This window comes from Cariama cristata, unplaced genomic scaffold (assembly GCF_000690535.1).
Source record: "Cariama cristata isolate BGI_N322 unplaced genomic scaffold, ASM69053v1 scaffold18179, whole genome shotgun sequence".
Lineage (NCBI taxonomy): Eukaryota > Metazoa > Chordata > Aves > Cariamiformes > Cariamidae > Cariama > Cariama cristata.
In genome coordinates this window covers 7,235-30,203 of record NW_009634254.1, presented here as the reverse complement: position 1 = coordinate 30,203, position 22,969 = coordinate 7,235, and the positions used below count along the sequence as shown (strand labels likewise).

Below are 22,969 nucleotides of genomic sequence, written 5' to 3'. Positions count from 1 at the left end.
CTTGGTCGGTTGGTTAGGTTTTTTGGTTTTGAGGGGTTTTTTTTAAGCATAATGCTACTTTATTGGCATATCTGCAAACATTTCAGTTTTTTCTTTGGTAAATGCACTGATGAAAGATTGACCCTCCACAGCAACTGAAATGTACTCAGGCAGTTCTTTACAGGTATGCCTTTCCACTTCCATGCAATCAATCAGGGAGGAAAAATGTTGATTCTGAGAGTGGTAATAAAGACTAGGAATTTAATAGCATTCTAATACACAACTTAAATGTGTGTTTGTTATTCTTCTAATCAGTGCATTACAGGAATAAATACAGAAAATACAACTGTGATTGCACAGATTTAAGTATTAATTACAAGAGGTGGTAAATCATGGTGCTCTTAAGATTTTATGTAAAATCCACTGAATTAATTGAGTCTACTTAGATTCCAATGGGCTTTGACTGAGTCCCTTAATGATATTCAAATCCATCCGTTATTAAACATCATGTTTAATACAATAGTATGCAAATGCTGTGATTTGTAAATATCACTATGCAAAAGTTCAGGTCCAATCATGCTCCTCTTGAAGTCTGCAACATAATTTCTGTAGACATCAATAAGAATAGGTCTGGGATATCCATTTTTAACTGCACTGTATACAAGTATTGACAGAAGAATACAATACAGTAGTCACAAAATTAAAGAGGCTTCTGTGAAACCTACAAAGAAGAGCAGCACAGAATCAATGAAGTAAAAGTAATATTTCAAAAAATAATAAATCAGACTTGGCAGTTTTGGAAAGCAGTACTGAAGAAAAAGACAAATGAATTGGCACAGTTTAACCACCTAATTTCTAAGTGCACTTTATAATAACTCTCCTTACAAGCTGCTGTTTTCCCAGAAGATTATGACAAAAAGCCTCATTGGAACATCACTGTTTTATAGTGACAGGTTTTATTGCATTGCCAGCTGTGAATCTAAAAAAAAAAAAAGAAAGAAAAAAGACACCCCCCCAAAAAACCAACTCCTATAAAGGTTCCTAAAACCCCTGTTTTCTTTCATTATCATCAAAAAATAGCAACATAGCACTTCCATATGTTTGTGAATACCCACAATTCTATTTTTAAAAAAAATAGAAGTTAAAGAAAAGTGATTTTTGTCTTAGCTTCAAAAATAATGTAAAGAAAGATTTCAGAACACGATATTTCAATGATCAGAGAGATATGTACAATGTGATAGATTTGAGTCTAATCCTGCAAACACATGTTCACGAATGCAGACTTGATAACCTGTTGATCCTAAGTAAGTGTAATTAAAGACTGGCAGGATCAGGCTCTTAGCTTCACCCATTATAAGCTTTTCCACCATCTGTCCTAGGGTAAAAAGTATAGATACAGTATATATTCTGTATACTGATTTATACAAAAGGTCTTTTACAGCTCTAACCCTGTTATTGCTAAGCTAAAAAATGAACATTTGGAACAAATTACATGAATCATAAAGGATAAAATTGAGATGCAGCTTCTGACGACTGAATTTCTACTTGGGCCATTTTAAATTGGGTACACTGCAGCCACTTGCGGAGCACAGATGAGCTATTGTTCATTTGTCCTGACCCCTGTAACATCCTTAGGCTGTGATGGTTGACATTGCTCTGGATGGCTTGGAGGCGTAGCTGGAGTCCAGCAGATAAATGCTGTTGAAATAATGCAAAACATTCAGTTTCTTTCCTTTAATACATGCATTAATACAGCACTGTGAAAGGTATTGGATATTGGCCAGGGAAAGTTCCTCCACTGCCCCAATGTCACATTTCTTTCTTCCACATTCTGCACTGTAGTGTTGCCCTAAAAGGCGAATGTGCTTACAGAAACAACTCCATGCTGAGACCAACTCCAACATTTCTATTCTCATCACTAAAATTCTCTTGGCTGGCAAACCACACTGATCCACCTTGCTCTCTCTTACAAACAGGGCCAGCTGGCACAGTTTTACCCAAGCAAGCAGGCCCACAATATCTGCTATAGAACCCAAATCCATCTCCTGAGTCCAGAGTCGCAATCCTGATGTGTCAGGGGACTCTCAAACCTAAGACATCAAGAAAACCACAGCTCAGGGAATAACTAATCTCAGTAAACAGGGAAGAAAGGTTATAGGAAAGTGTTTCAGAAGGGAACGGGAGAACAGTTCTGATTACAGGTCAAGCTATCTTAGCTGATGATGTTCTGTGTATGCTCACGCTTGAGACCTTCAGCGCTGAGCCATTCAGTGCATCTGGACATGTGACAATGATCTATTTTCAGAGAGTCTGGAGACCACATCTAGTGATCTTATTTCCAGAATTTACAGAAATATATAACACTAATTTAAAGAATAAGGTACTAGAAACAACTTACCTTTAGATTTGACTGTATCATTGGCAACCACATTGGTATGAGCTGTAAGAGGGAGGAGAGGTATATTTTGTTATTATACAAGTGACTGTAAACATGCTCCAGTTACTGCAAGGCAGAGAAGGGTATATCTAACGCATTTAGCTGTCCGAATGGACACAGCCCGAACCACAAATCTGAAAATGTGGGTTTTAAATGATGCATATGTTTTGGGGCAGGTAACTCTCAGAGGTAAAGAAGCCAGCTTCCCTTTTTTGTAGCTTGATGAATCACCAGTAGCAGTTACTGATATCCCGTTTAAGGCAATGATGAGAGTACAGAATGAGAACTTGTTAAAGGAAACCACTTCTTATTTTCCTTGTGAGGGTGTTTCTGTATGTGCAGGTGAGCAACACTGGAATAAATACAGTAAACATTTTGCATGGTGAGGTATACGTCAAGAACTGAAAAAACATCCAGCAGAAGTTCCTAATAATCAGACAGATATTTAAATGGTAACCAGCATTTTATAAGCCACTAGTCACATCAGTGCTTCACTGCAAAATGTGACCCGTAGGCCTGGGAGCACAGGTAAAAACTCTTAACTATCCAGAATGACAAGGTGAGAAGGTCTGCGAATCTGTCACCTGTGATTGGATTGATATGTATTCAGCCTCCTGCTCTTCAGAGAACTTATTTCTGAGTAAGTATAACACGATAAGCTTATGGAAGACATGGAGGCATTTCTAGCAAAAGTATTCATGTTCTCCAATATTAATTTAACAACTGAGGTTATTGTTCTAAAGCGTTCCTCCAAATGGCATTAAAATTTGCAATCTGCCAATTATGCTACCAGGAGCTGCAAGTTAAACCTAATCACTACTGACAACATTAGATAAATTGCTGTTTCCCTTGTGCAAGGAATGATAATTGTTTCAAATCATATGCAGCTCTGTCAGGATCGATGACTTAGTCTACCACACGAAGAACCATATTCAAACCTCAGCATTTACAGATAGATGAATGCTAAAACAGCTGGAATGCAGCCAGATGCAGCAGACGTGCAAGTTCTGTACATCCTTCTGTGGGCTCTCACACTAATGAGGCGCTTAATAAGATCCAGTGACCACAAGTCCTGATGTGTTTTTTGGAGAGGAGGGAACAGGTAAGCATCCCGAGAAGCCATGCCCCATGCCCCACTGCCATCAACAAAATGTCACTGAAAATTTCATCCAGAATTAATGAAGTTCCTATGGAGCTAGCGAGTGGTGATAGGACTGGTGTCAGAAATACATCAGGCAAGGAGGGAAGCTAGGCAGAAAACTCAGGGTATCCCTCTGCATCTGAACCAATTCACTGGACATCTTTTACAGTCAGCTGAGAGAATCAAGCACTTCTCACATCCGGTTCACCTTGTCCCAAAGCAGGTATCTAAAATAGATCAAGATGAATCATGTCCAAAAATATCAGTTTATCTCCACTGACTATAAAGGGCACTCATGGAAACTAGCTCATATTGGTATCTACACTGTAGAGGTCTAAGGTTAGATACAGAGCATTGTCCTCCGGCACCACTTCTGCCTTCCAAAGTCTGGACACATTTAGGGAAATGAAACATTCTGCTGCAGGCACAAGCAAGCAAACCCTCCACTCCTACAGCTGCCAGTTAGATAAATGAGACAAGAAGATATTTTTATTGAAGCACTTGAGTTTTATTACCTAATCCCCAGCCAGCCCTTTCTTCACAAAGGAAGAACACATAAAGTTAGTTAGAAAGAACAGCTGGAAGAAGAGAGTGCTGTCAGACACTGTCAATTTTTTTGAGTTTATATTTAATTCAACAGAATTATGTTGATTCCAGTGCAAGTTTTGATGGAAACCAGGCTGGAGAACAGGTTGGTCACTGTGCTTTTCTGGTTTCCCAACTCTGCTGCCTGCCCAGTTCTCTAGAAGTCTACCCAGCAGCTGCCTAAAACCCCTGGGTCTCCGGAAAAGACGTTGTGGTTTGCTGAGCTGCTCCCTTCTCTACTGTAGGCTCCCAAATTCATCAGACATACCTCTGATGGTCAGAGAGCTTTAATCAGCAAGGAGCTGGTATCCATCACCAGTGCCTGTCCTGGGATGGCTAGTTTCCCAGTTCCTTTGACATAGAAAAACAGGATGAAAGATGAACACTTCCATTTCAGCCCTCCTAAAGCAGAATGCTTCCCCTCAGAGGAAAACATAATGAATTAAATATATATGTGGGTATGCATGCATCTGCATAAATGTGTATACATATATATCTCATTCCAACTTCGAAAGAAAAATAAATACGTAACAGTTGAAATGTTTTCACAGGAAAAAAACTTTGTTTTCCTCACCAGATTGGTAAAGACAGTCTAATATCAGATCAAAAAAATATCCTCTGAGAATACAGGGAGTGGCTCAAAGACTATAGGAAGCAATCAAGACATTGTCTCAATGCTATCAGTGTGAGTTTAATTTAATAGCAAAGGTCAACATGGTACCAGGAGGAGGAAACCTCACAGCACCAACACAAGGAGGAGATGAAGGAGTGCTTATCTCAGGCATAAAGAAAGCTCTTCTTTCAGTGAAGGAGAGCTGAATTGTTTTAGGCCATATTTTCTCCTTGTCATACAGAAAATGGCCACCTAAGACAGCTATCCTGTTGTGGTGCATTAAAAATATGTATGTGTTGAATCATCCAATGACTTCATTAACAAATGAAGTTTTTGCAGCACCTGATTCTTTAGGTGGAATAAAAGAAAATGCAGTAAATATAATTATATGAATGATAAATGGTCAGGATTTATCAGTGCTACTGTGCTCAGTTCCAAGAGGAAGTAATTAGGAATTATTAATTTTGCTGAATGAATCTCCAACAGAGTGTTAAGAATGTTCTGTTTAAAAAAAATCTCTCACACTACACTATGTCCTTTCCTTCAATGAAAACTAGACCTTGTTTGAAAGGTTTAAACCTCAAAGAAAAGGGAAAAAAAAAAAAGCTTTAAAGCACAAGATCAAATTGCTTCATTATCAAAGGCAGGGCAATAAAAGCTACCAAAAAGCTGCCCAGTCAACTAATATTCAAAGAATTGTCATCCTTACAGACTTCTGAAGTAGGAGTAACAAAATTCAGGTCTTCTTCACAGTCACTGAAGAAGAGACAGTCTCAAAGTTGATCTTTTTTTAAATTATAGAGATGCCACTCACTCACTGGTTCCTCTGTGAATAAGCTTTACACTTCTGCCTCTTTGAAGGACTTCAAACATACAGTGAGTCTTTCCCCAAATCATGACACTTAATTTTCAGATCTACAATAAATATTTTTACAATTAGTTAGTTTTGAAAAAAAATTAGTAACCTGGGACTATGAATCCTATAATAATAATAATATTATGCATGTATATTGTTCCTGCAGGATTTCACTTTGGGGCTAAAGGGGATTTTAAAAAGATTCTACTTTTTCATCTCCCATCCACTGAACATGAAAGAAAACTTAGCACCTTAACTCTGAATTTCACAGGTTTATGAGCTTGATTTTGTAGTAACAACAATGTCCTTCTAACCTGATTTAGCGTATTATTGATATATATTTTCAAATATAACCCCCTGAAAGCATTCATTTGAATTGTGGCAAGAATTTGGCCCTAAAGACCTCTCTTTTCACAGCTTTAAAGCCATTCTTCATCCTTGTCAAAGCCAAATCCTGGCTGGCTGAAAGAGAAGCCCATATGTCTTCCAGGGACAGCCATGATCACTTTAACATCCCATAGCGACAGAGTTTCTGTAGTGAATCAAGTCATTACTTACTATAAATCTGTATTTCCACAATGAGTGTGAATATTTTCATGCCAGTTGACATCAAGACCTTGAATTTTAGCTACTTTATTTTCAATTCCTGCTTGACCATAAAAGACTGGAGTAAACAACAGTCAGAAGTTTTCTTTATGGCAACAGAAGAACTATATAAACCAACATATTTCAGTTAGATTCAGAGTGCGTTTAACTACTTGATTTGTTGATATTTTATGTGAAAACTCCCTTCAGAATAATGCAATGGGAAAACATGTAAAAAAGGCTAGTAAATTTGATTTATGCTTGTGAAACTATCTCAATCCTTTGGCAATCTGTTCTGAAAATGCTATGGTGACCCATAGGAGACTGACCACTGATTTCCAAAAAAAAGAATTTTACATGAATGGAGCATGTAGGATTTGATTCCCTAACCAAAGAATACTCTATTACACATCCTAGCAGAAGAAGAGTCAAATATTATTTGATAGTGAATAAGTCAGACACGTAGGCATATAATAACAAGAAAACCACTGTGTCATGAAGTTTTTGTTCTCAACCTAAAAAAATGTGAGGATCAGAACAGTGAGGTGATCTGCAAAGCACCTACAATGATTAAAAGTTATAGCATGACTAAAAATTCAGACAGTACCTTGAGGTTCTCCTGAGTCTATTAGAGGAATAATACCATTGTAACAATGGAAGCAGGAAGTAGATCAGAAGGTCATTTTAAAAAAAAAAAAAAAAAATCTGGAGAATCAAGGACCACAGAATTGTCGGGGTTAGAAGGGATCTCTGGAGATCATCTCGTCCAACCCCCCTGCCAAAGCAGGGTCACCTAAAGCAGGTTGCACAGGATCACGTCCAGGTGGGTTTTGAGTATCTCCAAGGAATGAGACTCCACAACCTCTCTGGACAGCCTGTTTCAGTGCTCTGCCAACTCAAATTTGAGATTATGGTCTCGGTCTTGAATCTTACCAGAGATTTTATTTTTTGCTATGCTCTACCAGGTTTTATTTCTGCATTAGCATTCAACCTCAGCTTCTTCTACTTTCTTTTTTTGAGCGGGATGGGAAGCAGAGGACAGTATGTTTAGAAATCACAATAGACAGGCAACATCATTAAATATTCATGGTGTAGTATGCCTACCTTTACAAAGATAGTAGAGTTGCATTCCTGTAAAGCCTCCATTAAACTAATGACATGCAGACACACCATTTCCACCATCTTGAAAAAAAAAAATCAAGCATAAAAACAAATTAGTGTCCAGCATAACGGTGTTGTAAGCTAGGCCAACAGTCTTTAAAAACTATCTTCCTGTATTTGCTTGGCAGTTATACTGAATCACTATATGTGCATTTACTAACCACTGACATATAAGATTAAATATTAGATGAGCACATAAGGCGCATTTTTCTTTAATTTTCCACTGATGCAGCAACACCTATCTGTTAAATATTTCAAAGTGTTTGATGTATTTTAATTCGTATCACACATCAAAACAAGTCGGCTTCAGCTTTGTTTTTTTCAGACATCATAAATCCTTTTACATGCCTTTGCTGTGTAGTTCTCATCAATCAGTGTGTCACAAATTGATATTTTTATTTACTGAGTCTTTGAAAATTAACACACCCACAAAAACACCTCTTTTTTTCCTCCCCATCAGAAGACAATTTATTGTTCTGAACTGGCAGCTAGTTCATAATTCTTCCATTTTGTACTATGAATTATGACAGATGCAAATATCAGTTATTTGGTAGTAGACAGCATTTTATATTTTATATTGTGTAATTCATAGGTACAAGACAAACACCCTGAGCCAGCAGCGAGTATTTACAGTGCCTGTCTGAACTATGTGTAAATTCCCTTTGATAATAATAAACTTAGCTTTTATGTCGTGCTTTTCGTCTTCAAAGCGCTTTACATACACTAACTAATTAACCTTACAACACCCCTGTGAGACAGGCAAGTATTATTATCTACATTTTACAGAGCAATAGCTGAGGCAGGGAGTTTAATAACTTGCACTAAAGCCATATAATGAGATACTTGCAGAATAAGGATTGGAACTTGGGACTTCCAGGTCATATTTTTGTCCTAAGGTTTGACAAGAAGCCTTTGTGTCTGACTAAACAACTAGTTAGAAGTTAGAAGGCTAGTTAGAAGCATTATGCACATTTCTCGTTCATTCAAATGGAGCTTCATAAACTACTGTTCCCAACAGTGGCTTGTCAACCACAGAGACCTCACTAGATGTCAGAGGCTAAAATATCATTTAAAGACAGCTTTAGGTGGTCCTTGCCTGATACAGACAAGAGACAAGGGAATAGTAACTGGTTCAAAGACATTAAAGTGCAGCCCATGCAATTACAATTGAAAGGGCAAAGGTCCATATCTGCCTGAAGTGGAAGATGTTTTGCACAGGGAAAGGGGAATTACATAAAATAATTTCCATATAGATAGCAAGTCTCATTTTTAAAAAAAAAAAGATTAAAAAAAACCCAACCAAACAAACAAAGAATGAAAATCCCAAACCTTAAGAGCACCTGACTTCGAGGACTGGGCGACGTATAAAGAATCTTTCTCACTCAAAGCTAATATCAGTTTCTCCAGAACCAGAGTTACTAGTCACTATCTCAGTTAAAGTTAAAAAGTTCTGACAAGTCATGACAGACTTGTCATGACTTTCTGGGAAGTGGGAAACACAATATGTCTGGTCAATCAGAAACAAGCTCTCAACCCTAAGCCTGAAGGTACAGAGAATCATTAGTCAATGGGAAGCAAAGGTAGCACCTACAAGAAGGCTGCTGGAACCCCTCTGGGTTTGTATTGTACAAAGCTGCTCTAACAGCAGTGAGTAGTTGAGATAAATTAATGCTTAAAATTTATTTCCAAAAAATGGTCTGGGCAATTTCTGGACAGAGCAAACATTTCGCTTTCAAACCTTATCTCTAGAGATACCTGCTTCAAGTAATTCGTTGCTCAAAAATGTTTCCAGAGATATTCATGTAGCTTATTTTTGACAAGTAACCAATGGATTATGAGTAGTCAAGTGTCAGCATTTTTGTATTTTTTCACGACCACGTGGAAAAAAATACTCAAATGGATATTCACAGAATTATTCTAAAACACTTAGTTGCTCCTGTAAGGCAGAGTCAGATGAATCAATAGGACCACTGTGAAGAGCAGAAAGTTATGTAAAATAAGACCTGATGCAGGGAGACCTTAATCCAACAAGCAGCGACTTTAGCTCTTGATTCTGTTTCAGGCCTACTGTGCGGTTAAACCACTACTAATTAGCTTTCCCTTTAATTTCTCAAAAGTATCAAAGTTGCTTTATGGTGTTATTCATAGTCCAATGTAATCCAATGAAACACTGAAACAAAGCAAAGCCTTCCGCATTTAATCTGTACTAAATCTGTACACAGCACCTGACTCACCACTTTGTTATGTGCCATTAGTTGTAGGATGCTAGGTGTCACTCGGCTCCAGAACTCCAGGGCTGTAAGGATTGCAGTAAAGCTAAATTCGTTCTGATTCTGGACTGTCGGAGCTACTGCTGTTTGTTCACAATACACTGTCCAGAGCTGAGCAAATATAAATGCATGGAAGAGGGAACACATGTGCAGAACAGATGTCTGTAGAAACAGAAAACAGAGGAAAATCTTTATTTAAATAAGTGTACTGGGATACAGTGCAGAGGCTTTCATCAAAGCACTCCTCTGTCAGGCATCCCACTGTGCAGTCTTGCCCCTCACTTCCCCAGATGTTTCCCTCCCATTAGGAACTAGTAAGTCAAGCACACTTGATAACATCTTCTCCATGTTTAAAAACTGTTTTTATATTACAGACTAAAAACTGCATTTGCAAACGCAGACTCCCATGCAATCTTAGTGTATGGCATTAACGTCAGTTCCTTTAAAGAGAAGGGTAGTTTTGCAGAACAGCTACTCAGGACTAGTTCTGAGACTTTCTTGATGGAAAACTCCACCGCAATCTGTGGAAGGCTTGGAGGCTCTGGCACATATGACCCCATTTCAAAAATGCTGCTGGGGTAAGTCATTCAGATTCTGATTGCCTTAAAGGCAGGCTATCGTACAAAATACATCATCTTACATCTGTTCTGTTCATCTGCCATCCATTTCTACCTTGCTGGGACAGAACTGCTCACAGTCAAGGAAAGTAAGTTTTGAAAAGCTAACACAGAATTCATTTTGCATACTCAAACATGGGTCTTTGCTAATATGTGTTATATATCACTGTCTGAACTTCCAGGAGTGCTGGACATTCATTATGAGAAAGATGCCTCTGGTCAGAGATGTTTTCTCAGTTTGCAAGTGCAACAGTGATTCATGCTCTGTGGCAGTATGACTGCACCAAACATTGCAATGGTTGCTTGGTAACTGGAAAGAGGTATTTGAAAGAGCAAAAAAAGGCCAAAGAACTGAATGGGAAGCACCAGTGTCTTGGCCGGGTGAGGGGAAATAAAGGGGGATTTTACGTACAAGATAAATGTGTGATCATTCTGCTTCTGTTGCTAATAACAACCTGGTTGGTGTCAAAGAGTGCTGCTATATCTGTGTTAAAATTACTGTCACAAACGGCTTACAATCTGCAATAACTCTTCTTGTCCAGAGCACCTTAAGAAAAATAAGTTGTGCTTGAACCACCACTGTTTGTAATTAACTTCTGATCATAACATTATTTCTAGGTTATCCAATTCTACTATATAACTAGAATAAATAACTTTCTGAGATATTTGCTACAGAGATAGTCATTGCTAAAGCTTCAATTTGGAACTCAGTTTTTCCTTCCTCACTTCTGTGCTGAGATATTTTGAAATAATGAATTTCAAATGTAGTGATTTCATCACCAGTTTTCTATGCATGAGGAGGCAACTGGGCAAGAAAAACTAGAGATTTTTTTTAGATCCCAGGTTTTAATAATAAGGTTTTACCCTTCCTTTTTTGTTACAAAGAAAAAAATAAGTGTTTGCAATAATAAGGCCCATATATAACACATCTCCATGTAAAACGCAGAATCCCTTACCTTTGATTGCTCTGGAAACCCAATCAGAATAACAATAAGGTGGTCAGCAATTTGTGAACCTGCATCCAGTGGAATAGGCATGCAAGACGACGGAGAATTTGGACAGACAACATTGTGTGTCAGAGACCCCAGAAGTAGCCAGGACAGTAAACGAATGTGTGAGACACATTCTATGAACTCTTTGGGCCTGTCAAGAAAGAGCAGATTTCACAATGATGCTAAGTTTTCTGTTCTTCCCTGAAATATGGAGTCCCCTTATGCACACTAGGCAGATGCAGTCTCAGTGTGCTGGAGGCACAGATCATTGGTACAGCTTATGGGAAGACTAGAACCACACAGAAGTTAATGGTACGTCAAGTCCACTAAGATGTCCAACAGAATATATTTGGTGTGTCTAAGAAACCGTCTCTATAAAGGGCTAAAACATTCACACATTCACTCGTTCCATACACAGTGATTTTTAATTTTTGTTTGTTTTTGTTTGTTTGTTTTTGGTTGGTTGGTTGGTTTTTTTGCTTGGTTGGTTGGGTTTTTTTTAACACAGAAACCATCAGACGGGAAGGGTTGCCCAAGTGGCAATGCTCCTCTTAGCTCCCCTGGACAGCACATGGCTGACAGTGCCATGGCAGGAAGTTCTTCATTCCACAGCGAGCTCTGAGGAAGGTGGCGTGCCATGCCTTACTTCCACTGTGTTCCACTTCTCCATCGGTAATGTGGAGTTAATTTCTCTTTTCCTTAGCCTCTCCTTGGACATTTGATTTTGAGGGCAGGGACTATGCTTTTTTGTGACACTTAAGTATTAATCCACCATCTAGTGTAATGTATAATTGTAAAGCAATGTGCTTATATAACCTAAAAAGGAATAACAGTTTTCTGGTGTCATCTTGTCTGTCTCCTTGCTGCTACCAAGTTCAGATTACATACTCATTTGAATTCATAGGCACAGGAAAACAAGAATGGTTTTTCAATCAATAAATCACTGCTTACTAGGCCACTCTCACTGCTATTTTTAATTTCTAATTTACTACCTCCAGCTCAGAACACACGGTCCCTTTTTAACATGTAAGAAACCAAAGTGCAAGGAGATAACAAGTCCGTATTTCCAAAACTAGATATGCTCTACATGAAATACATGCAGATGCATCTACAGGACTGGAGCCTAAGTAGCTTAGTCCCCAAGAATCCTGGGGCAGTAGTCTGGGACAAAGCTGGGACAAGAATACAGGTTTGTTGAAACACAGTCCAATGGTCTACACTCAAAACGTCTCGTTTGTTGTCATTGTAAGACAAGGGAGAGCATCTCCCTTCTCTTTGAAGATAAAACACTGCAGACTAGGATTTCTCACAGTGAAAAGGGATAAAAAACACGTCTTGAAGAAAAGGATTTCTCTCACCTAACTTTAACCAGATGAAGTTAGTATTTTTATCATCATATCAATCGGCTTACACTTAGAGGTCTTGCTCATTTCTACTCCATAATTTCAAAGGACATTTCCCATTGTATACTCTGTAATTCCCAACATATTTTCTATAATTACAGGACTGATCAAGTACCTGTGTGCTTTTCACTGTCTGTATCTAGATTAAGAATCAAGTTAATTTCCAGGGTAACTCCAGTTAAGCCAATGAAGTTAGCTCCACTGTCCCTTTGGCATGTACTTTAAATATAGCATTCATGAACTCCTCAGTTAAGGATCAGGGAGCTGCTGATCAGCTGTTTCAGTGTCCCATGGCCACCATTCCCTACTGCGGGTCTTATCTATGGAATCTGGGAATAAACACAGAATTTTGTGACGATTTCTAACTCATGTTAGTATTCCTTTTTGTGGAAAAGCATTCTCACCCTTGTTGCATTGCAGAAGGAGGATGGTAAAGCCAAGGCAAATATCGGATCACAGCTTTGTTGTCTCTGTGGTTTCCCCGTGTGATTTCCATAGCAGCAATCTGAGCTAAACCAACTTTCAGATGTCCACCAAACGTGTCTTCATGCAGTGGCTGAGAACAAGTCTTCATGTGACTCTGCAAGGCAAAGATCTGATTTCCTACCTGAAAAGAGTGTTTCACTTGAACTAAGTTCTTCCAAGCAACAGTGTATTCTATTCCATTTCCCTTCAATTCCTTTCTCAGGGTCCCTAACTGCATCTACAAAACTACAGAACAAAACTCAGAAAGAGATTTTTAAAAATTCTCCAGTTCCTATATTAGTAACAGCTTTATAATGCAGATCTTTCCACGGAGGGCCCCATTTTCAAGAGCCCACACAAAATATAAAAAGTGCGAAAATGTATAGGCACCTTTTGTATCAGCAAACTCAACAGCTAATGAATACAAACTAATGGTTGCACATCCCAACAGCTTAAGTGAAGACGAAATAATCTAACCATTTAACAAGATAGCATCTGGGCAGGAAATGCCTTCCCTGTGCAATATTGCATTTACATATACGGAAATAAGCTGTCACTCATTCACCAGCAGTATGACTATGTTCCACTATTCAGCTGCTGCAAATGCCTTTCAGCCCTGAAAATTAAAGGGCTAAACCTTTTACCAAGAAACATGCAAATATTTATGCCTGGAAAGATAATTTATTATCCTGCCTTGTCAGCTCTAAGGAATGTTTGGTGCTTCTTGAGATACTTCTGTATTTCTAATTAAACTAATTTTGCATTACCTTCTCTTACTAGACTAGCAGAACACATATTGAGTGCATTTGCATGTTTAAAGAAGATCCATATGCTTTGCACAAGAAAATCCAGGTCATCAGTTACTAAATTATTACAACAGGATAAAAATCAGTAGACCAATAATATCTTATAATAGATAAGTATCTGACCCCGGCAACTTACACTCTCAAAAATCACTTGAAGACTCTTTCAAAAGAAAAAAAAAATGTACTAGCACAAATATCTAATGATTTTGTTATAGAGTCGGGTAAAAAGGATAGACAAGTATGCAGGCAGATACATTATACTTCTTCAAAAGTGGTAGAATTTTCTAAATAAAACCTTGCTGAGCTTTACCAATTAAAACGTTACCCCAAAGGGAAAAAAGATAATAAACTGTACACAAACAATAAACTGGAATGTGATTCTCTTGAGAATTAACATTTATACTTTTTTTATAATGCAGTAGTTGCTGAAGGACTGAAAATAATTAACTTCTTTCAAAGAATCTATTCTCAGACATGCAAAATAAGACATTGGAAATTAATAAATAACTTTAACTATTTCTGTTCACTGAATTTCTACAGAGAGTAGAATTTTCAAAATTTGAAAAGCACTGTGCCCAGTGGTGAAATTCCCTCTTCGAGTTGATGAACTTCCCCTTGGATCTCTGAGTTACTAGTGTACAAGGACTAAAAGTCTACTGCCAGATTTCAGAACTGGCTGCATCTTTGACAGCATAGACTCTCGTCCCTATCTGTAACAGTACCTCTGCTGCACTCCCACATCATTCATTTGTCTTGCCAGCTTTGCAGAAGTGAGAAGCATCAAGGCCTGGTCACACCTCTGCCTCCATTTTATGTGCTGAAGGAAATCCACCCTTGTGCAGGGTACCAGTATGTAGCTCAAAAGACTATGCTCTAACTTTGCCTGGCATTGACAAGTGACAGATGGTTCCAATGCAAGACAGGTGCTTTCCCTCTACAAAAAGGAGGACTTCAACAACCAAGTTTCACCTCCAGCTCAGTGCTCAATTAGTACTCAGCTTCAGATGGTACAATAATACTAACAATAATAATAATAATAATACTAACAATAGATGTTACTTTTCTATCAATTGAAACAGCGACACTTCTATTATTTCCTATTATATAGCAGCAATGTTACTTAGCCTAGTTTTTTCCTAAAACATCTTAAAGAATTTCCATTTTGTAGGAAATTTAGTAGATATTGGCTTCCCCCATGAAACAGAAAATCCAGGGTTTGACCACCTAATTATTACTAGGATGTTTTAATGAAATCCATTCCTAAATAAAATATTTTATGTCAACAGAAGTATTTTCCTATGACACCTCTTACAATTTGGCATCAAACTAATGTACAGAAACCAAAAGGCAGTTTGGACTACAGGGATCATAACTACTCAGTTTTCCCCACCTCAACAGAATATAGCCTGGCACTGAAAACACAAGAAAAAGGACTCTCCTTTTTGTTTTGTTTTGGGTTTTTTTTTAGGTCAATTACTGCATTTTAATAACCTCTGAACTTCCACTTAACTTAAGTGTCTGTTTGTGTATATAAGACACAGGATTCCTCCAGAAGAGTATAATAAGTTGTACAGGCAAGGAGTTTTATGTTTCCATGGGTTATATTAAACACGACTACTTCTTACAGTGATTCTGGTATAACATTAGCTTATCATCAACATTTCAGAAAAACTTAATATTAGCTTATCATCAACATTTCAGAAAAATGAAGCCTGCATTTTTATTATGTGCTCACTACATGTGAACCAGCCTCTATTTCAACATTGCATAAGCTACTTTTTACTGATCCCCTAGAAGTGTCTAATCTACAACAGTGCTAACATTTTTTTAAAAAGAAATAAAAAAACCCTGTCAGTTATCCTCAAAGACTTCCAACCATTTCTCCCAGTCAGGTTCATTACAGAACACATATTTTTGTTAAAAAAGCACATACACTTTAGATCAATGTATGCCCAGAACCAACCTTTAATTTGGTTAAGGTATGCATATCTGCAATGAAATCCAGCACTTCTCCAACATATTGCCTCATGCATTCCATTGCTGCTGTTCCACACTAGAATATAAAAGAAAGATGTTTAAGTAAGTACCAGGTTTTGAGTATGTTCATGTTTTTGTCTTTGTTTCTTGTTCAGCAGAACACAATTTGTCTGTCTCAAATTCTTTATTTTATTTTTTAGTTTGATTACTTCAATTAGGAATAGGTATTCTTTGATGTTTTTCTTCTCACTGTAGTAATATGCCCTCTTATCTGATGATAGTACAAAAATATAGCCCAGTCACTGTAGCTTCTTCATGCACCATAAAATACTCTAACAGCAATAAAAGATTAACTCATGAAACTTTCAAGAATATCCTTGTCATGTCATCCTGAAATTTACAGTGGTCCAGAATCAAAGTCTTTAAAAGTCGATGAGAGTTTCACAACTCGGTTCTTCAAGCAGCTGAGCATTTCTGCACGTGAAACCCAATCAGCTACAATCCCAGAAAACAAAATTCAGTCACAGATGCCCTTATGTTCACATTAATAATGATGGAAAAACAGTTTAAATGACTGGCTTTGGGTATTTTATATGTAAACATCACTAAAATGAACACCACTGAAACGTGTTACTTTTTTTTTTCTTTTCTTTTGTTTAAACTAACAAATGTTTCTGGGATATTCCTGAAGCAAAATCATTCAAAATGCAGCATTCTAACGGCACTTAAGCTAGTTGCAATTTTCAAAAGGGGAGGCAAGGACTATAAGGGATAAATGAAATCCATCATGAACTGCTCCAGTTTGACCATAAAGGTGTAAGCATTCAGAAGCAACCTGTGCCAGAGCAAGAATGACCTCCAAGGGAAAACAAAAGGACTCCATGTTGTATTCCCACAGTACAAATTTTCATAATCCTTTTCCTAGAACACAGTGAGAAATGTGAATCTGGCCTTTGGATAGCACAAGCCGTGCCCAAGGTGTACAGAGCAGTCAATGGAACAAAGCTGTCAGATTAAATAAAGGCTTCAAACACACCAGAGAACCGTGGAGAAGAGCTTTCAGAAGGTGATACAACTGACCCCCTAGGTATCATATAAACTTCTGTTTACATGTTAATAGTCTGAGGTGAAGATAATGCTAGCTGAACTCAAGGGGAACTATGAATGCCTCGTTCTTAGGGGCCAAATAAACGCAATGCTTAACTTTTGAGACTAAATGATGAAAATATCAAATTAGGTATCTTTTTGAAGTCACCAAAAACTACTGTATCCAAAGTCATAGGCTCAGGGCAAAACATTGCAGTAAAGTTTACAGGGGAAAACTACTCGTCTTTGACCTCTATTTACCTACACTTTGAAGCACAGCAGCCAATTACCACATCTGAGTACACAAATGAACCAGATTTAGTTTTGATCACAAAATTAAGCCTTAATTGAGTTTTAGTAACTGAAATTGAAAAACTGCTAGCATTCTTTTTTTAAGCAACTGACCTGGGTGCTTCTCATTTTTGTATGTTAATATCAATCTACACGGTGTTGAACTATGCCACCTTCTGGCTTTTCAAATGCTATGCCTGTCAGTTCCCTTGACAGAATAACAAACAGTAAAACAAGGTCACTGGCAGTCCTGTCAGTATATCCTCCATCCAGTTTATGTGGACCAAGGATTCCACATGGGTTCTAAAATATTGAATAATAGAATTGTAAAAGATACTATACTCAGACCTCTGAAAATAATGCTCAGTTGCAAAAGACTTCTGTCCAACCATCTATTCTGTTTCATTCAAGCAGCAGGCAGCTTGATTCTCTATGATTTCTTCGGAAATTATTGCTTTCCTATCGTACCTTGTAACACCAATGTTAGTCTATTTACAGCAAGTATAATTTAAAATATTTTGTTGGGAGGAAAGGTATTATTAAAGATTTGCATCCAAAAAAAAAAAAATCACACACTTCAGAAGATACATGAGAAAGATCCTATTAGGTCACTCCTAAAGCTGACAGACACATGCATATAGGTAAACAAATTTTCCTCAGGTTGTGAAGCAGACCTGGGCTAACCCTCATCCATCTGCTTGGGTACTCAGTCACATGTGTCATGGAACAAGGCAAGACCTCCAGTTGTGCTACTTCCTCGCATATTCACCAGGTGCCTATTCAGCAGCTAGGTGCTGGTATGAGCACTGGTAATTTAGCTACTCTCAGCAGCAGGATACAGACGAATGCCATATACATTACCAGAAAAATACCATTAACTCCCTTCTTTAACCAGATAATCTTCTGTGAGAATGGAGGCAACGGCTTGTAGTTTTCCTCCCTGCTACTATTTTTTGAGGCATTCATTCAGCTGGTCTGTTCCCCACATGCTGTCTTCTTGAGCACAGGCTCCAGCTATAGTTAGTTACATGACTAAAGATTATCAGTGAAAGTAAGGGAAGCAACATCAAGTTCAGAACTTTTCCAACATTAATAAAACAGAAAAAGCATCTCAATCTCTGCCTGCACCTTGCCAACCTGAAGAGAAATTAAAAGGAAAGAACTTTAAAATGAAGCAAAAGGAGCTGAATAAGATACATCTTTTGAAAAACAAAACTAAGAGATGAAGTTTGATTCAGTACTTACTCCAGGCATAGAGGCAATCATCTGTTTATGCAAGATTGTTGACTCAGCTAGTTTTGTTCCAGCATCTGCACAAACAAACTAAGAAGAAATTAAAGAAAAGTTATTTTTTATTTATTTTTGGAGGAACCTGAAGATACTAATAAGTTATTCATGACTTTATTGAAATCATTTCAGATCTCTTCTTGCTTTTATTCATGGCAATTTGCCTTTAGAGCTCTCTTTCTTTATAAACAACCTAATTAACTCACCATTATAAATGAGCCAATTTTAATGAAAAAAAATCTGACTTCAATGTGTTTAATTAACACACATATGTTGTGCAGGAGCAATTTGAAGAATATTATATAATAAATCAGACTTTCTTTATCAGCAAAAATTATATATTTTTGTTATTCCTTGTATATATCAAATGTTTCTCTTTCATTATAGAGTAAATCATGATAGAGGATAAGGCAGCATACCATGTTCTTCACTGTGATATTACACCATTCTCACTGAAGTTCTACAATGATGAATTATATGAACATTTTTGAAGTTGAGAACATACTGGTGTGGTGTGGTATAACTTCTGCGTAATACAGGCCACAATACTGCAAAAATACAAGCTGTTTCTGAGAGAAGCTCAGGATCATTCTGTTACAGTAGAATATCTCTAATTGCTCTTCTTATACTTTTATTTTCCTTGCCTTTTTTTTTTTGGCTTCTTTTTATTTCCAAATCCTTTGACCCAAAATCTCCAATGTCCACATCATGCATATGTTAGACCTGCCAATACTGTTGTTTAATCATTATAAGCTTCAATAATGCATTGGAAACCCTGCAGATGATTTGCTTGTTCCTAAAACTTGTTGTCCTAATACTGTATTCGCACCTGAGCAATTTCTGCCCATAGTGATGCAATGTAACTTTCTAAGAAAGAGCAGACAGAAAAGAACTGTCAAACTAAGGTCTAAGCCTGAATTTTCTTTATTGAAAATTAATACCGTGGTACCTTCACAAACTAAGACAGATATTGACTACACAATGTATTTTACAGTTGTCTGATGCATGTGTGTTAGCAGCACTCTCAATGACTGATCGCTCTTCTTGAAAATATTTCCAACTATCCTTTACAGACCTAGAATTTACTCTTACACTTCCATGAGCTTTACCTTTCAATGATATATTTAATCTGAACTCAGACTGCCTACCAAGACTTGGAAAGTGCTCAACTGATATCCTGACAAAGAGTCTGTTCTCTGGGATAAATACCAGAAAGACATACCTGAGTTTAGATTAATAATCTAATTGGGTATCCTCAGACATAGGCCTGGCTCCAGTTGACTCTTCTTCTGGTTAGAATTTATTTTACACCAGAATAAGCCAAATGAAAATAAAACAAGAATCTAACTCATATTTCAGCTGAAAGATGGCCTGGTGCTCTTCTGTATCACAGCTCTAATGATTACATGGGAAGCAAAAGAAAGCCTTAGGGTTATGGGTTGTATCAATCCAGTAAAGATATTTGAGTCTTAGTTCAAACAGCAACCATGACTCTCCACTTCTCTTTTAAAAGAAGGACCATTAATGGACTTAGGCAAATAGATGACAGATTTTCTCTTAATGCACCCTATCTCAGAAAGAGCAATGTTGACACTGGGTCCACTGGACAACAGATATGTTGTTTTCCTGTGTGAAGGATTTCTTAGTCAACCATTTATGTGTAGAGCAGGGTTCTCTTGTACTACATCAGCTGCAAGAGCGGATCGTAATTCCCTGAAGAATGTGGATGAGTATATTTAGCATCCAACAGTGAGTTCAGCGCACTCCTACAGACATTGTACAGCATTCACCATATAAGTCGACAAAAAACCCTTTCCAAAGAAAAATGTAATTTATTTCAGACCACATTTTCTTTTAAGAACAATAACAAGAAACAGCAGCCAAAGCAACTTCTACTGACCTCTTGCAAGCTTTCTACATCTTTTGCACAGAGGAGTTTGGGTTAAATAACAGATATTATTTTATATGTGAAAAACAGCTGACAAACTCCATTCCATTTCTAATGAATAATTAGGCCTTGTTTAGCTTATCTTTCTTATTATCAGACTGCGAGATCCAAGGATCCTTCAAAAAGTTGCAATGCAGTCAAAATGAGGATAGGGAAGCCAAGCTCAAAATGAAAAACTTCTCACATTTCCAGTCCAATTCACTATCATTTATGTTGTCTCCCTCTACAGATACTATAATACATTACAATGTCACTGGGAAGAGATTCAATGCCAGCCATATGTAAAGAAAAAAGGAAAGAAAAATATCCCCACACTGCAAAAAGATAAGAAACGGGGCAATTATTGCCATGCTTCTTACTAGCATTGCCTGCTGAGACACAGCTGCAGAATAATGTCTAAATGGGAATGTCTGCTGACTGTAGTGAATTATCTATATACAACATAATCTAACTACATTCATAACCCAAGTTTTTAAAATATATATTGTTATAAACATATTATATGTAACTTTAAATCATTTCATTCAGCAATTAGCAGATCAGATCTTCACAGAAACATAAGGTGGAACCACTACATATACACTGATCTACATTAGCTGAAGGCCCAGCCCAAAATAGGAGTCATCTAAACAAAACAGATCAGATACACTTAACCTTAGAGCCTGACTGAACAATCAAATCCTAATGAGATACTAATATAATCTGAAGTCAATGGAAATTCTGAAGATGTGTGCTGGTGAAATGTGAGTGGGAGAAAAGTACTTGGAAACAAAATGCTGGGTGAAGAAGCAGTTCCTATGGAAACCCATGGAACAGCAGCACGTACATGATGGCTTTCACTTGCTAGGACAAATCAAGGAGACAGACTTTCTGTATCCTTTATCATCCAGGACACCTATGCAATGATTGCAGTGATCTGATTAAAAGTCTCATTCTTTGTAAAGTGGGATAAAGTTAACTCTCATCTTAGCACTGATGTCACCAGTGACACTGATGGCACCATGTAATCTGGATGAATGTGGGTGTCAAATGAAAATTCCTAGGAATTCCTTTGTTAGTCAGCCCACGACTGATCTATCATTAATTTAAAGTGCTCCTAGTGCCTTTGTTATCCTGAACATTTGGACTGAATCTCTGTATTCTGAATGCACTGCCTGTATAGAATCTTGTATACAGGCTAACATGTCCATGGGGACACAACTGTCTTGGAAATTAAAACCATTTCCATTTGGTGCTGTGTTAACCCTGCTGTAGCTTTATGGATTCAAAACCATCCAGTATGAATTAATATTGTACTGGCTTTGTGCGGTAAAGAGGTGAACCAATCCTTTCACTCTATTAATGACACCAAAGAAAATGAAAATAATCATCAGATATATAGGTAGTTTTACTCGTAGGTTTCTTAAATTACAAGAGTGCTTAAGATCGGCTTAGTGCTTACTGTGGTTAAATTCAAGAGGCTGTTGAATGATTCAGACCACATACTACCGAAGGCTGCCAATTTGCACAGTCAATGGGAGAAGTAGTCATCATGTCTCCACTAGGCATATATGGCAGATGGTTTGAATACAACCCCTATTCTTTACCACTGGCTGCATAAAAACAGAAGCTGGCTGCTTTGGATAGCAGGAAATATGAATCACTTCATCAGCCTCTGAAAGACAGACATCATAAAAGACATTTATATCTACATTAGGTGCTGTTGTGTAAGGCATGAATATATCCCAAAGCAAATACAGCAAATGGGAACAGTGCTAGGAGGAAAACCCAGGCAATTATCATTTTATCTCTATGAAATAAAGATAATGTAAGAGAGAGTTTTGCTTACTGTGTCTATCAGGTGATTGACTGAATGCAAAGGGCAAGTGTTTACCAGTTAAATCCCACTGCCAAAACTGACATGACATGTTTGCATTGTCAAATGAGGAATTCAGGATTGATTAGACCATGGGATTGTCATCCTTTGGGGTAGCCATAGGACTGAGCTATACCATGGAGTAATGCAGAAAAATTGCTTTATTCTGTAATACAGGAGAAGTCAGTTCAAGTCAACAAACACCAATGCACATGGTATCAAGCTGCATCACTGCACCCATAAGACAGAAAGAGGCCGCTGGCTATTAAGTTATTTGATAGTCTTGGCTGGGATCGAAAAAAGAAGCATGAGCTTAAAAACAAACAAACAAACAGGCAAATCTCTGCTTTTTAAGTTAAAATGGATTAAAAAAATAACCCTTTACTATCGAAAGAAAAAAAAAAAAAGACTGTTATTCTTCCCTACCCCAACTTCTTCCCCTAAGACTGATGGTATAATAATTGTTTTCAGAGTTACCCTAACTGCTATATAATTTCAATTGTCAGTATTATTTCTCTGTCAACTGGCAACCACTTATTTACTATGAGTAATGTACCAGTACTCAAAAGAAAACGAGCCCATAGTAAGCTATGTAAAGCTTTGAGCCCATAATGG

The 22,969-nt window shown here is 37.5% G+C and overlaps 1 protein-coding gene across 1 annotated transcript in view; it reads right to left on the bottom strand.

Moving 5' to 3' along the window:
* Positions 1 to 220: 220 nt before the first annotated feature.
* The window catches only part of LOC104166974 (protein unc-79 homolog), a 29,762-nt gene continuing 7,013 nt past the window's right edge, over positions 221 to 22,969 (bottom strand). The window contains exons 4-11 of the mRNA XM_009707090.1: positions 18,510 to 18,587; positions 15,874 to 15,963; positions 13,044 to 13,219; positions 11,201 to 11,387; positions 9,592 to 9,789; positions 7,301 to 7,378; positions 2,378 to 2,419; positions 221 to 1,677 (exon numbers count right to left, since the gene is read on the bottom strand). Of these exons, the coding sequence (XP_009705392.1) occupies positions 1,477 to 1,677; positions 2,378 to 2,419; positions 7,301 to 7,378; positions 9,592 to 9,789; positions 11,201 to 11,387; positions 13,044 to 13,219; positions 15,874 to 15,963; positions 18,510 to 18,587 (1,050 nt within the window). The 3' untranslated portion in view covers positions 221 to 1,476. The remainder of the gene's footprint in view (positions 1,678 to 2,377; positions 2,420 to 7,300; positions 7,379 to 9,591; positions 9,790 to 11,200; positions 11,388 to 13,043; positions 13,220 to 15,873; positions 15,964 to 18,509; positions 18,588 to 22,969) is intronic.